General features: G+C 39.5%; 1 protein-coding gene across 1 annotated transcript in view; it reads left to right on the top strand.

Annotated features, from left to right (window-relative positions):
• Nucleotides 1-478: 478 nt before the first annotated feature.
• KCNQ1 (potassium voltage-gated channel, KQT-like subfamily, member 1) overlaps nt 479-14,144 on the top strand; it is a gene marked incomplete at its 5' end in the record, with an annotated part of 35,245 nt that continues 21,579 nt past the window's right edge. Inside the window, 5 exon segments of the mRNA XM_010283128.1 lie at nt 479-595; nt 6,385-6,532; nt 8,280-8,358; nt 9,309-9,405; nt 10,046-10,186. Coding sequence (XP_010281430.1) covers nt 479-595; nt 6,385-6,532; nt 8,280-8,358; nt 9,309-9,405; nt 10,046-10,186 — 582 coding nt within the window.

The following is a 14,144-nucleotide window of genomic DNA, read 5'->3' as shown; positions in this document are numbered from 1 at the left end:
TATATATATGAAAAACTATTTATCCTTTTATTTTTGATCCGTACTTCATCAAGTTGTGTTTTCTACTTTATTGAGCTTGGTGTCTGTCTTTGTTTGCCTGGGCCATCTGACTTTGCTGTTCTGTGTATCTTAGAAAACACGGTACAGCTTTCAGGAAAAAATCCTGCCTTTCTCAATAGAACAAAGAGGGGCCTCTCTATACAAAGTGAGTGAGATTAGAAGAAACAGTTGCCTTTGCTGCTGTTAATTTGCATACCCTGCTTGGCTATACACAAGTGCTGTCTGAAGCATTTTGCAAGCCCTGATGTGTCAGGTGGACAGTGTGCTGTGAAGTGGACTCTAGCGTTCTCTGAACTAATGTGTAGCCTGCGGTGGTTTGGTTTTACACGCTACCCTTCCCTGAGTGTAAATGCAACCTATTGCTCTACACAAGAGACGTGTTCATGCCTTTTTTTCCTTGACCTTTCGGTGGCTGCAGAGGATATGCCGCGTCCCTGCTTGTGAAGATGCTGAGCATGTTTCTCTGTTGCCCAATCCAGCGCCACCGCCCTTGGCTGACGGCAAGTACCCCGTTCATCACTTTGCATTAGCATCAGTATGTCTATTGTCCCCTCTCTTGGCTCCTTCAGAGACCTCCTTGTCACGACTTCTGAACAAAACTTTTGGCAGTGTGGTTGCTCTGCTACTGCTGCTTGAGATTGCAAGAAGGTTACTGTTCTGCTTTACCGTTGGTGCACTAGCTCTGTAGCAGAGCTCTTCCATTGCCTTGTCTTACAGATAGGTACCGGTGCAAGTAGTGCCACGGGAGTCTTATAGCTGAGGTAATGCTGGTTGGCATGCAATCCCTGTACAAGCTGAGAGAGCTTATTTCCTTGTTTAAAGGAATTCATGGGAGCTTTATCATCTTTGAAGCTAGAATGTGAAAGAGGCCAGATTTGAAAGAATCGTGGGAATAATGTGGTTGATCCCTTCAATGAGGATAATGTAATGGAGCTTGTGATATGGCAGAGATGGGTAAGAGTTGTTTTCCCAGTAAAACACTGGGGTGGGAGCAAATTCTTATAGTACAAAGAAGTGTGTGCTTACGAGGCTTAAAGTCATTTCCCTCATCAATGCCTCTTGTTTTCCTGTGCTTGTTATCTCCCTTTCCTCTTAGGGCAGCCACCTCTATAGCAGACGGAATTAGCTGTATGTCATCTTTGATTTTTGATCTTCAGTAGCCAATCAGAATAACATGGTGGTATGCTTTGCCTCCTTGCTCCTAAAACATGTATTTTACCTCTCTTATGTTTATGGAGTTCATTGAAAAAAAAGTCAATGCCTCAGAGTAAAGGCATTCTTGTTCATAACAGGTTTCAGATGACCTCATCTAGTCCTCCCACATCAAATGGTTGCATGAAGTTCTGTGATGCTCCGTGACCAGTTACAGCTTTGAGGTCTACAGGCAGAGCCTCAGGCAATATATTCTTAATGCAGATGCTTTCTCAACCTCCAGAGACAATTTCTTTATCTGTTAAATAGCTGCTGTTATGGTGTCATGATGTGTTCTATGTCAGGGTTTTGTTGTGGTTTTTTCTCCCAAGCCATTAATCTATCTAATTGCTTAAAAACATCTCCTTTGGCTAAGTTTAGGGACTCTGTCCTTCCTTTTGGAGTTGCTACTGCACTTTATCTCACAGTGTGGATGTTGGATGCCTCCCAACACTGAATTGCAGCTCTTCCAATCCAGTGGGGGTGGAGTAGTAAAGAAGAGGCTTTTTAAGATGCACTTACTAGCAAAATAAAACAGATACTGATTTTGCTAATATACCTGTGTGTGCTTGTGTTCATAGATCTGACTCTCTAGTCGCACAGCTGAAGAAGTCTGGTTCCTCCTTCAATTCTGTCATAGTCCTTTTCATAAGTAGCTTTTCCCTGTCGTCCTCTGATGGAAGGAACTTTCTTGTTCTTTTGCCTAATGGCATCCCAAAGTCCATCAAGGCAACGGATAAAGTGTCCTTATCCATAGCAGGTCCAGTTCTTTGATGTAAGTCTAAACCTAATACATGGGGTTTTCATCACAGTTGTTCTATGTGTGTTATCTGTGTGGGCTTATGAAACTGTGATTAATCCATGGGAACTGTGGAGTTATGGACTGTCATGACAGATAGCATGGGTATGTTTGTCAGGGGATTGTATTTTATATGGATCCTGCCCAAATTCCTTCATCACATGAGATCTGTACTTTAGCCAGGTGATTAAGTTATGACACATCTGTCTTGGGCTGAGGATAATTTTTATGTTTTGACGGCTCTTTTATTACCCTTGAAGCAATACCCAAAGCTGTTCATGTAGTACCTGATCAGCTGAAAGGAACTTCTGTTTCCTTGTCAAAACTCTGAAAGTGAGTAGTGAGATGCACTGAAAAATCTGTTGTGAGACTTCTGAAATGGATCCCCCACACTGACCACACTCCTGCACCAGCGAGGAATCAAGCTCTTTTACTGGTCTGTATGAGAAATATTTCATTCCCTGACATCTGCAAAATGGCTACCTGGAGTTCTGTTGTAGTTTCACCAAGCACTGTATCACAGTAGAAATGCCATTTTCATCCAGAGTTAATTGGGCACTTGCCTGTGTTGGGATTATGTGGCTGAGAAGGCATGAGGATGGCATCGAATATATGTCTGGGCTGAGCAGGAGGAATGGCAGAAGTGAGGGTACCATGTACAAATCAATAATGAAAAGGAAAAAAAGTCTCTCCTCTTAAGCAGGAGGGCTCCTGTATGCCCACAGTACGAAGGTACATGACTGTCACATCTCAGAGGGCTCTTTTTACCATGTTAGTATAAGTTTTATCTCTGCATTTGTTTCTACCTTGTAGAAAGGAGATCACCATTAAGTTGCATAGGGTTGAGTGGGTCCTTGCACAGCACAGTTCTATGTGTCTGTCATTTTAAGCAAGAAAACTCCTCCACGGAGCTTTAATCCCCACCCCACTACTGTTTTGCAGGCAGTTATTTTCTCTGTATTTTAATTTTTCCCTTGTGCTGAATGTTGCTTTGTTTCTTATTTCACTCATTCTTTACATCCACTGTCTGCTCAGCACTTTATCCTTCCATTTTCCTATATCAGCTTCTTGAAGCCATGTTTCAATCTAGCTGATTCATTGTGAGAAGCACAAACTTTTATACGGTGCATTTAGTTGGCAAGTGTTAAGTGGACAAATAGGAGAAACAGTGTGGACCAAATCATTCTGTAGTGCAACTCGGATTTGCTGAAATTCTCAGGTGTGAGGCATTGCTGCTCTCTGCCAGGGTAACTGCTATTAAATGGAATTAACCCTAATTACCACCAGCATAAATGAACTAAGGATCAGGTTGGCATCCTTCTAGTTAATGTAAAGTTTCATGTTAAGCTGTTAATCAGGAAAATATAGGTAATATTTTAGTAGCTCTGGAAGGCATAATTTTCTAATGTATTTTTTTCTTGTTTGCAAGTTTCTGGCAGCTAATATAAGTGTGTACTGACAGAAATTCATCAGCTTCCCCCGCCCCCAGGAGACTACTTATTAAACTTATGCAATGCAAGATATTAAAAACACTTTTGTCTGTCACACAGCCACGGGCAGGGGAGGGGGAATTTGCTAGTTGCTAATGGATACCTGGAGTTTTTGTGTATGACCATGAAGAACAGCTTGTGCACTTTCACCCCTGATGTTCCCTGAATAACTTGGGTCTCGTTTAGGTCAATAAGCCTTTATCAAAACGTCAGGAGTGAAAAATGTGTCTTGGTGTAAGCCGACTGGTCGTTCCCTCCAGTCACTGGAGTCTATAGGACAATCAATGTTCTCTAAGCTTGTCTGCATGTCACGCAAAGAGCTGGATGACAGTAACCATTGACTGCGTGTCTGTCGCATTGTCTTTGGGACAGCCTCCATTTGCATACTTGCCGGTGTGCCTGTTATCCAATGAACCATGGAGGGCCTTTAAAAAAACATACGCGCACAACTCCGATGCAAATTTCCTACGCAGAGAATACACGCTTCTTTAAAGCACAATCCAGGCTTTCATTTTCTACCTTCTTGTTACAAAACTGAAACTGATCCTGACAAGGCCATGGTTCCTGGTCAGGGTGCTGTTTGTGGCTTCATTGTGCTAAAACATTAACTTTTCTCTGGGTTTTTCTTTGCCTATCAGGATAATTTTTTTGTTGTTCTTTTGCTTTTGGTAATTGCTTTTGGGGATATCTGAACGATGTTATCTGTGCTATCACATAAAATGTGAGGCTGTGCATCCCGTCCTCAAATTGGTTATTTTGAGTGAAGGACAGTTTTTGCTCCCTGTATGATTGTTACTGTCTTTTGTTAAGGGAGTTGCTTTCATGGTAGTGATGAAAAAAGATGCACTAGCCTTCTGCATACAGAAGCGTACTTGGATTTTAGAATTTATTGACTGTGTCTGTGAAACAAATACAATCACGTGATGAGAAAAGACTGCCTCTGTGCTGTGACAGTTCAATGGCACCTCAGGTAAAGCAGGGCTCATAATTTTGTCACTCACTGCAGGTTCACAAATGATGTTAGGTGAAACTGGACAAAGGGAGAGTTTCATTGCATTTGAAGCTTCTGTCACATAAGACACAGGCTTTCCTTAAAGCATCTGCTGCAGGTGCTGTTTCTTTAGATTTATGACGTTCATTATGACTTAATTTTATTGAAAAAAATATTTAATAATAGTCCAGTTTAAAAAAAGGGGGGTTCTAGTGGATCCTTTCAGAATGAAGCTGTAGAAGACATTCTTGGTTGGGTCGAAGGGTCTGAGGTTCATGTTTATTACAACCAATGATCTGGGCAGTTTCATTATACCTTGAAAATCTAACTGGAATACAAGTGACCACAAATGATTGTGATAGCTGTTCTGCTGCATCTGACATCTTGCACGGGTTATGAGATTGTCAAAACTAAGGGAAGGAGTCCTGGATAATGTTCTCCTAGAAGTGTCATGGAGTTGAACTTCAACACTGTAGTGCCCTGAGGTCAACAGTGTTATGCCATCAGGAGACTGGCATTTTAGAGCCACAAAAAGATTATAGTGAAAACAACTGATGCACAACATTTTCCCCCTTTTTGCTGTATTTTTGCTGTATTTTTTGCTGGACCTATTATTTTACTCAGTATTCAGGGCAATGTCCCGTGCATTTTTGAAGCTCATAATGACTGCCATTCATCTTGACTGGACTAGGGTTGTATCCTTGTTATTTCAATTAATTTAGAAAATAATCATAGGTATCATCTTGAATCCCATATGCCAATCTGTTATGAAAAACAGTAGTGAGCCCCTGCAGAAATGTGAGGAGGCTGGATAAAATGTTCAGCAGCATGTCATCCTCCCTGCAGTTGCTCTGTATATTAAATCACTCTATGAAATATGCAGCTCATTCTCTTAATCTACATTATCCTGTGTAACTGTGATACCTTACGATTGGTTTCTCTGCCTTACTCTATATGCCATGTGCTGTGCGTTTTCAATTACAAGCCACTGTTACTATTTCAATTAGTAGATTTTGCTGTTGGCTGTGATACAGAATGTGACCAGTTACTAACTGACTTGGCTAATAAAAAAGTATTGCAGGTCCCTGATACTTGAGGAAACTATGCTGAATATGCTGGACTCAACCAGTCTGTAGAAAAGCAAGGTTTATCTGCACATTAAGTTCCAAATATGACATAACTGTACCTCTGTCTAATCAACAAGAATGTCAGGTGTCTTTGGCATTTACCACCTTGTAGGCATTTCCAAAGTCATACCTTAGCACAGGTCTGCGGTTAACACGTAGCTTGATACCAGCAGAGCTTCAGAACTAGACCTCTGTTTCTGCTGAAGTCTCTAACTGTTCACAAGAGGATGGGAAAGGCATGCTTGAGGTCTCGCTAGATGTTCAGTGTACCTGGACAATATTGGTAATGGGTACTAGAAATCTTTCTTCACTCTGCGTGAGATTAAATGAAGACTAAAAAAGTAAAAAGTAGGGGGAGGTAAATGGAATGTGAAGCACACCTCTTCCCAAAATGAAATACACTAGCAAAATGTTCATCTCCTCAATACAGACTGTGCTTGTTTTCTTTGGCTCAGTCAGGAAACTTTTTGTTTGGATTAGAGCAAGTGAATTGCACAGAATGGTTTTTAGTTTTAGTACGTGTAGACAAGCCAAACTGCATGCAATTAAAGTATTTAAGCTTGCTCTTAATCTTTTCTTTCTTTACTCCTACAGGTTTTTCTGTTACTTTAGATCATTTTGCTCTAGTTGACTCTTTTTTCACCTTCCGAATTTTACATTTTATCTTAGTGTTTCCTAATATATTATGAAAAAAGTTGAAAGACATACATTAGAGAATTAACCTAGTTCCCTGTCTGTTTCTTTTAGGAAATTGTATTAGTAGTATTCTTTGGAACGGAATATGTGGTTCGGTTGTGGTCAGCAGGATGCCGCAGTAAATATGTTGGAATATGGGGAAGGCTTCGTTTTGCAAGGAAGCCTATTTCAATCATTGGTGAGTATGTACAGCTTGCAAAGTTGATGTAAATGAGTAAAAGTTGTCCTTGAAAGTTTTGAGAAGTGGAATTACTGCAGTAGTTGAAGCCAAGTTAGAGCAAGAGCTCCTGTCATTAGCGTTAATGTAGATCTGAATTTCCTTTCAGGAATCCATGGCACCGTCATTTGAGAACAAATGTAGCTTGGTTTGTTTTTCCAGAAGAGCAGAGTGTTTTATTTTCACAAGTGATCTGAAGCTTTGCCAGAAATAAGTCTTGGCCATAGTCCTGTCTCCTGTGACCTCAGGCTCCCAGACACTGTACAATAGCTACAACTGTACTCTTTTTTTAAAGATACTGAATGGCCTTTCTTTTTTTCCCCTCAGCAGCCGTTTGAATAATTTATTATAAGCTTATTTTGCACTCTAATTGAACTACGTACTGCATGGTGGAGCATGATAGATGCGCTGTAGTTACTTTGTATATTTATTGCATTAAAACACAGGTTTCAGTGATGCATTTGGAACTGGGCACCTGACTTCCCTTGATATTCACTGCAGTTGGCTTCCTAACGTGACTTTGGTGTTCTTAGAAATTACATCCATATATTCAATATATGTCACACACCATTATTTTTTTAAGAATGCTTGTCAGACATTTAATGATTTCACTGAAAGAAACATAATAATCCAAAATTGGTCTGTATTTTGTTAGCCAATATTGAGAGAACTATGTAAAGACCCTTGCCCTGAAGCATTTAAAATATAAACGGATTAAACAAACCAGATTTTGGAAGAGGAGTATTGTTATAGAAGCATAATAGTTCTTGTTCTGTGACATAGTTTTTTCCACTACTCAGAAACATTATTTGTTGCTGAGTAGAGGATATAGTTTATGAAAAACTATCTACATTTTTGCTGAATATAAATTACAAAATTGTGTACCTGGCTATTTTTACAATCATAAAATAGTTTAGTTTATATTCTCTGTGCATATATATATCAATAACAACAGTATCTTAGGTGTGACTGCAACTATAAAATGGCTTTGACTGAATCTTTGCATTCTGTCCACAATCCATTTCTCTTGAGATTTAAAACACTAGGGGTTCTGAAACATCATCCAATTTATTTCAGCTTGAAAAGCAAAACAAAGTTCCACTTTCTCAGATGTGTATCAAGGACTATTTCATTCTCCAAAACACAGAGTTCCTTTCCAAAATTAACTAGGCCTGAGGCATAGAGATTTAGAATACAGTCCTAGGGTAATGACTGACTTAAACTAAATTACACTCACACACTAATTCCAATTTTTCTCTCCCTTTTAAACCTGGACAGATGAAATAATAAAGTCTTTTATGTGAAATAAACCCCAAAACCTCTGTCAATGAATGAAGTAGTGTCTAAAACAGCAGAGAAAACAAGATACGCAGAAGAGAATATGTAGAAACTGTTGAAATTCCTCATCAGTTATAGCTAATAAGGATTCCAGCCTGCTGAGACTGCTTTACAGTAACTCATCACTCTTGTCGTTCATCTAGAATGTGGCCATCTTGGACCCATCCCAGTAAAACCTTTCTATCACATCACACAATTATATTTTCTTTATATGTTACAATAGAGACCTCTTGATATATAAACAAAAATCTTCATTTGGGGTGACTGTTCAAATTGTTAAAGTAATATTAGCATTCGTTCTAGTAACAGTCTTGCAGAAGTATTGCAAGATGCTGCTAACTCATTTTTTCAATTGACTTTTATTTTCCAGATTTAATTGTAGTTGTTGCTTCCATGATAGTTCTTTGTGTGGGCTCTAAAGGTCAAGTCTTTGCAACCTCAGCTATCAGGTAATTATATGTAATGAAAGAAAATAGTGCTGAGTTAGGTAGGTTATTTTTTTCTTTTTTTAGCTCCTCTTTCAATTCTTGCAGTAGAAAATGAGTCACTGCTCAGAGTCATGTAGCAGAGCAAATCACCAATAATGTGTGGGCGTGAAACAATGATCCCATTAAGTGCAGGGGAAATAAAATTTTGCATGTGTTGTCTGGTTGTAATGCATTTATGTCTGGTGGGGATAGAGGTGCACATACCCCCACCCCCTTTCCCCATCTAGGTGGGTTGTACCCAAATCCTGTTTTAGTTTCTTGGCTTAGTTTTATAGCAAGTCTTTCATGCTTCATGTCTCTGATGTCTTCAGGCTGCTTCTTCGTAAAATGCCTGGGGTTAGTGGTTGTGAATTCCTGATGGACTGAGTCTACCTTGTGCTCAGGAAGGTCACACCACTTAATTTTCTTGAATGAGAGGGTCCAGGGCAGTGTACTCTGCTCTGTGCACTGGCTGCAGCAATGCTCTAGGATTGCAGTGACTCTCATAAAAAAAATATTTTAAAATATTATTGGACTGTCTAGTTCAAATTGCTCATAGGAGAAGAATTCAGATCTTGAACTGTTTCTGTATGTTGTTTCCCATGCTGGCGAGCAGGTCAAATATGAGTTGATGAATGATTTCTAGAGCATTTGCAGTTTGTGTCCAAAATTCCTGAATCCTTGAGTTATCCTTACTAGCCATGTGTACAAAGGTCTGTCCTTCTCTCGTGCAATCTCCCCATGCTGTCTTCATAACAAACAAGATGAAAGATGGGTGAATGGAGTAAAAAGAGACAGGCTGCTAAGTGTAACATAAAATACTATGTGTGTCTCTTAAATCAGTCCTTTGGAAGAGACAGACTTCCCCTCTCTGCCTCTATTTCTTCTCTTGTATCTTTAGTCTCCTCATTCATTTAAAAATTATGTTCCAGGGGCATCCGTTTTCTGCAGATTTTACGAATGCTGCATGTTGACCGTCAGGGTGGTACGTGGAGACTGCTGGGATCAGTAGTGTTCATACACAGACAAGTAAGTTTGAGTGCTCTGAGGAATGGCATAATAATTGATACAAAAGTTCCTTATACTCAGAACAGCATGTATGCAGGCATGTTGATGATGTAAAATACGCTTAGTGTGGAGGCAAGCAGTCATTTATTTTAACAAGCGTGGTGTTTTTGCCTTGTTCAAGGGACAGAAAGTTCCTAAAAGATTAAAAATATTCACCTGCACTTTGGCAGACTTTTGACTTGTAGTTGGACATAAACACAGAAAATGAGACTTCTGAAAAGTAGTCTGAATATTTCTAAAAATATGTATCTAAATTCCAAAGTTGTTTTGAATGTGGCGAATGTGGCACTGTTTGAAAAAGCTACCCAACTACTTTTTGGTGACAAAAAGTTTAATGAGTCACACTTGCAAGTGAGGAGATTGTTTTGACTCCTTGTTTGAAATGTGCATGCTAGACCAAGTAGTCATCTGTGGTTTAAATTCTTTTACCATTGAACTCAGTGGATTTTTGTTGATTTGCACAACCAACAGTCAATGTCAGTGTTTATTATTTGCTGAAATTACATTCTTCTGTTCCAGTTATCTTTTAAAAACCATCAGTGATAGGTAATTTAAGTGTCTCAACAATATCATAATGCTGTTACTTTGATTCTCTTTGCAGGAACTGATAACTACACTCTACATTGGATTTCTGGGCCTGATTTTTTCCTCTTATTTTGTGTACCTGGCTGAAAAAGATGCTGTAAATGATTCTGGAGAAACAGAGTTTGGCAGCTATGCAGATGCCCTGTGGTGGGGAGTAGTAAGTATAGCAATTTCACATGTACTAAAAGTAGTTAACACCTTCAAATGTGGAATAAAGTTCAAGCAAGCGTGGACTAAGAACAGCACTTTGAAATGGCCTTCTTACTGCTTCAATACACTTTCTGTTTTTGTAATTCTATGAAACTAAGAAAATAGTATAGATTATCGGCAGTTTTATTTGGTGTTTGTAGTCTCATGTGATCCAAAGTGAACAAATTATGTATACAAGATGTAGAAACATCTATTCTTATTTCTTTATCTTGTCTTCCCTTCTATTATAGAGATTACTTCTTGCTGCCTTCCTCATGGTAGGGTTCAACCTTCTAAGGCGGTAACAGTCTTGCTAAATCAGGGCTAGTGTTTTTGGGGTTTTTTGTGTGTGTGTTTTTGGTTGGAGGGTTTTCTTTTGTTTAAACAGATATCTATGGTTTGCAGTTCTGCTTGGGACAGTAATTCCCTGTTTATTCAGAATGGACTAATTCCAGAACAAAGAGCATCTGAGAGATTTAAATCCAGGCACAGGGCTGTTTTAAAGTGGTTATACTGCTTTGGAACCTGCTTAGAATCATAGTATCATAGAATGGTTTGGGTTGGAAGGGACCTTAAAGATCATCTAGTTCCAACCCCGCTGCCGTGGGCTGGGGCACCTTCCACTAGACCAGCTTGCTCAAAGCCCCATCCAGCCTGGCGTTGTCAAACACTTCCAGGAATGGGGCATCCACAACTTCTTTGGGCAACCTGCTCCAGTATTTTACCACCCTCATAATGAAGAATTTCTTCCTTGTATCTAATCTAAATCTACCCTCTTCCAGTTTAAAGCCATTATTCCTTGTCCTATCACTACATGCCCTTGTTAAAAGTCCCTCTTCAGGTTTCTTCAGGTACTGGAAGACTGCTATAAGGTCTCCCTGGAGCCTTCTCTTCTCCAGGCTGAACATCACCAACTCTCTCAGCTTGTCCTCACAGGAGAGGTGCTCTAGCCCTTTGATCATCTTTGTGGCCATCCTGGACTTGCTCCAACAGGTCCACGTCCTTCTTATGTTAGGGGCCCCAGAGGTGGACACAGTACTCCATGTGGGGTCTCACCAGAGCAGAGTAGAGGGGAAGAATCACCTCCCTGACCACGCTTCTTTTGATGCAGCCCAGGATACTGTTGGCATTCTGGGCTGCGAGCTTGTCTTGCTAGCTCATGTTGAGCTTTTCATCAACCAACACTCTCAAGTCCTTCTTCTCGGGTTTGCTCTCAATCCACTCATTACCAGCCTGCATTTGTCCTTGGGATTGCCCCAACTCAGGTGCAGGACCTTGCACTTGTCCTTGTTGAACCTAATGACGTTTGCATAGGCCCATTTCTCAAGCTTGTTCAGGTCCCTCTGGATGGCATCCCTTCCCTCCAGCATGCCAACTGCACCGCTCAGCTTGGTGTTGTCAGCAAACTTGCTGAGGGTGCGCTCGATCACACTGTCTATGGCACTGACACAGGTGCTCAACAGTGCTGGTCCCAAATATCGACCCCTAAGGAACGCCACTCGTCACTGGTCTCCACTTGGACATTGAGCCATTGACTTAGTATCCTTGTGTGGCACTCGTCTGTGCAATGTCGACATACCATCTTGCTCAGAGTTTTTTGGGTTTCTCTAAGGTGCTGCCACACCATGTGGCCATGCCATGTGCCGTGCTGCCATGCCATGTGGCACGTATCTTTAGTTCTGCTAATAAAGTTGTGCTTTCTTGCTGTTGCTAGTGACGGTTGTCTCTCTATTTTCAATTGTTATATGTACTTACTAGTTTGACAGCTCTATTCTGGGATTATGTTTTAGTAAACGTTTAAATTCTGTGCTTCTGCCATTACCTCTCTCTTCTAAAGAAAGATAAATTACCTCTTTCTTTTCTCGCATGATATGCAAACATTAGGTTGGCTGCTCTGTTTTGGGATTTCCCATCTGTAATTGTTTCCCTTTCCTTTTCCTATTGCAGTTCAAAGAAAGGTACTTTTTGGAAGCTGTTTTTCCTTATCATTAGCATTCAAGCAATGACTTGTTTTTTTCTGCTTTAATTGTATGTAGCTTAATAAAACAAACTGTCATCATTAAGTGCTACAGACCTTTAAAATGCATAGGCATCAATAATGATTCTATGCTTGCATTTTCAAAATGTGCTGATCTTCTAGAGTCTTTTCTTTGCTGTTTTAAATCAAAAGGTATTGTTTCTTTTTTCATTAAAAATGAGACTACATAAGTAAGTCTTATGTACAAGAACGATAGGACTAACACCTCTTTCACTAATGAACATACATTTTTTTTTTTAAGAAAAATTTTTAATAAATCTCTGTGTGTGTGTACGTACGCAGTCTTCTCTACAAACAATACCACTTGCTATTTCAGGAAGGAAAGATCTATTGATGAGCAAGTCTGTTGCAGGTCTTCTGGTGCTGAAATGCATATGTAGCCTTTTTTGAATCCAACGGGTTTTGCTTATGTTGCTACTAAGATTTGCTGCAGAATTCTTTCCTCTTGCTGTTTGCCACGGTTAAATACAGCCTCTCTTAGGATCAGAAAACTTGCTGTGTAGCACAAGGAAGTGGCTTTCTGGCAAGTAGCTTTTTCAATGCATTCATGTCATCACGGCGTTTTTATTTTCCAGTCCAGTGGTAAGATGACTTGCTAATTAACAGTGGGAGATATACCTGCATTTAAAAAGGCACACTGTCATTGGTGTTGGCATTAAAAATTGAGTATGTGAGAGACTGGATTGGCTTACTGAAAATACAGTAATCTTCCATAGAAGCAATACAATCTGTCAGGTTATTGAAGTATTCTCCTTTCAGGGAATTATTGCTTAGTTAATAGGCATGCCAGTTATTTTGTCTTTCTAACTACAGTAAACTCATTTATTCAATAAGTTTAATTATGATACTATTCTTTTTCTGTTATAACCTCTATTATGTTGTAGCATGTCACTTGAAGTGTGAGACTGCATTCAATGAATGCATAATGTAATTTCCTTAATATTAAATAATAGAATTTAGTGTCCTTGTTCTGCTTCGAACACAGATGCTATATGTCTGCTAACTGCTAAAAGGATTTAGCAAAACAAAACTGAAATGGATTCAGGTCCATCCATTTTTGGTGTTTTGATACTGTAATATTCTTCATGCCTTCTGCTAGGAAAAAGTCCTGTGAAGGTCATTAAGTATCAGGATGCTTCCTAATGAAGGTCTCAAACTCATACAAAAACCTTCTTAAAGTGTTAGGTCTCAAAAGTTTTGGTTATGTTTCAGCTAGAATCTTCAGAATCGCTTAAACATCACAAATTCTGGCCACTGAAAAGCTGTCTCTGTCTGTTTTGAACTGGACATGCAGAAGAGGATAATTCACAGCTCCTGTCTCAAACACCACCACAGATACTTGATCTGTCTGGCATCATAGCTGATCTCACTTCTCTGAATGCACTTGCCTTATGTAGTAGAGAATAATTCTAAAAGAAAAATACTTGATAATGTTTCCGCACCCCCTTTCTTACTCTACAACATCTTTTTGTTATCTCAGCATATGTCTACACTGCTAAACAAGTTCTTTGGGTAGTGGCTATAGAATATGTAGCATAACATAAAGTAAACCATACAGAAGGTCTGTGTTAACACAACTAAACTGCATCTGGAACTGGGTACTTTTATATTACTGTGCTTTGACTATAGGCATACCCATAGGGTGCATAACTTTTAATTAAATGTTCTTCATTGTCATTGTTGTTATTTTTAAATCTGTATTACTGTTCCATTTCCATGTGTAAATTGGCTTCCTGGGCTTTGTTTGAATTTCCTTGAGAACCCTGGCTGTAGCTATTTGCCATTCCAGTTTATGGCCTTCTTGAAGAAACCTAAGGCTACCTTGTGGCATAGAGTAAAGCTTTGTCTGTGTTATTGCTGGTTTTGAATGCAGTGCATGTTGTATAAA

The sequence above is a fragment of the Phaethon lepturus genome, unplaced genomic scaffold (assembly GCF_000687285.1).
Source record: "Phaethon lepturus isolate BGI_N335 unplaced genomic scaffold, ASM68728v1 scaffold7912, whole genome shotgun sequence".
Lineage (NCBI taxonomy): Eukaryota > Metazoa > Chordata > Aves > Phaethontiformes > Phaethontidae > Phaethon > Phaethon lepturus.
Note: the sequence above shows the minus strand (reverse complement) of the source record. Positions and strands in the feature narration are given on the sequence as shown.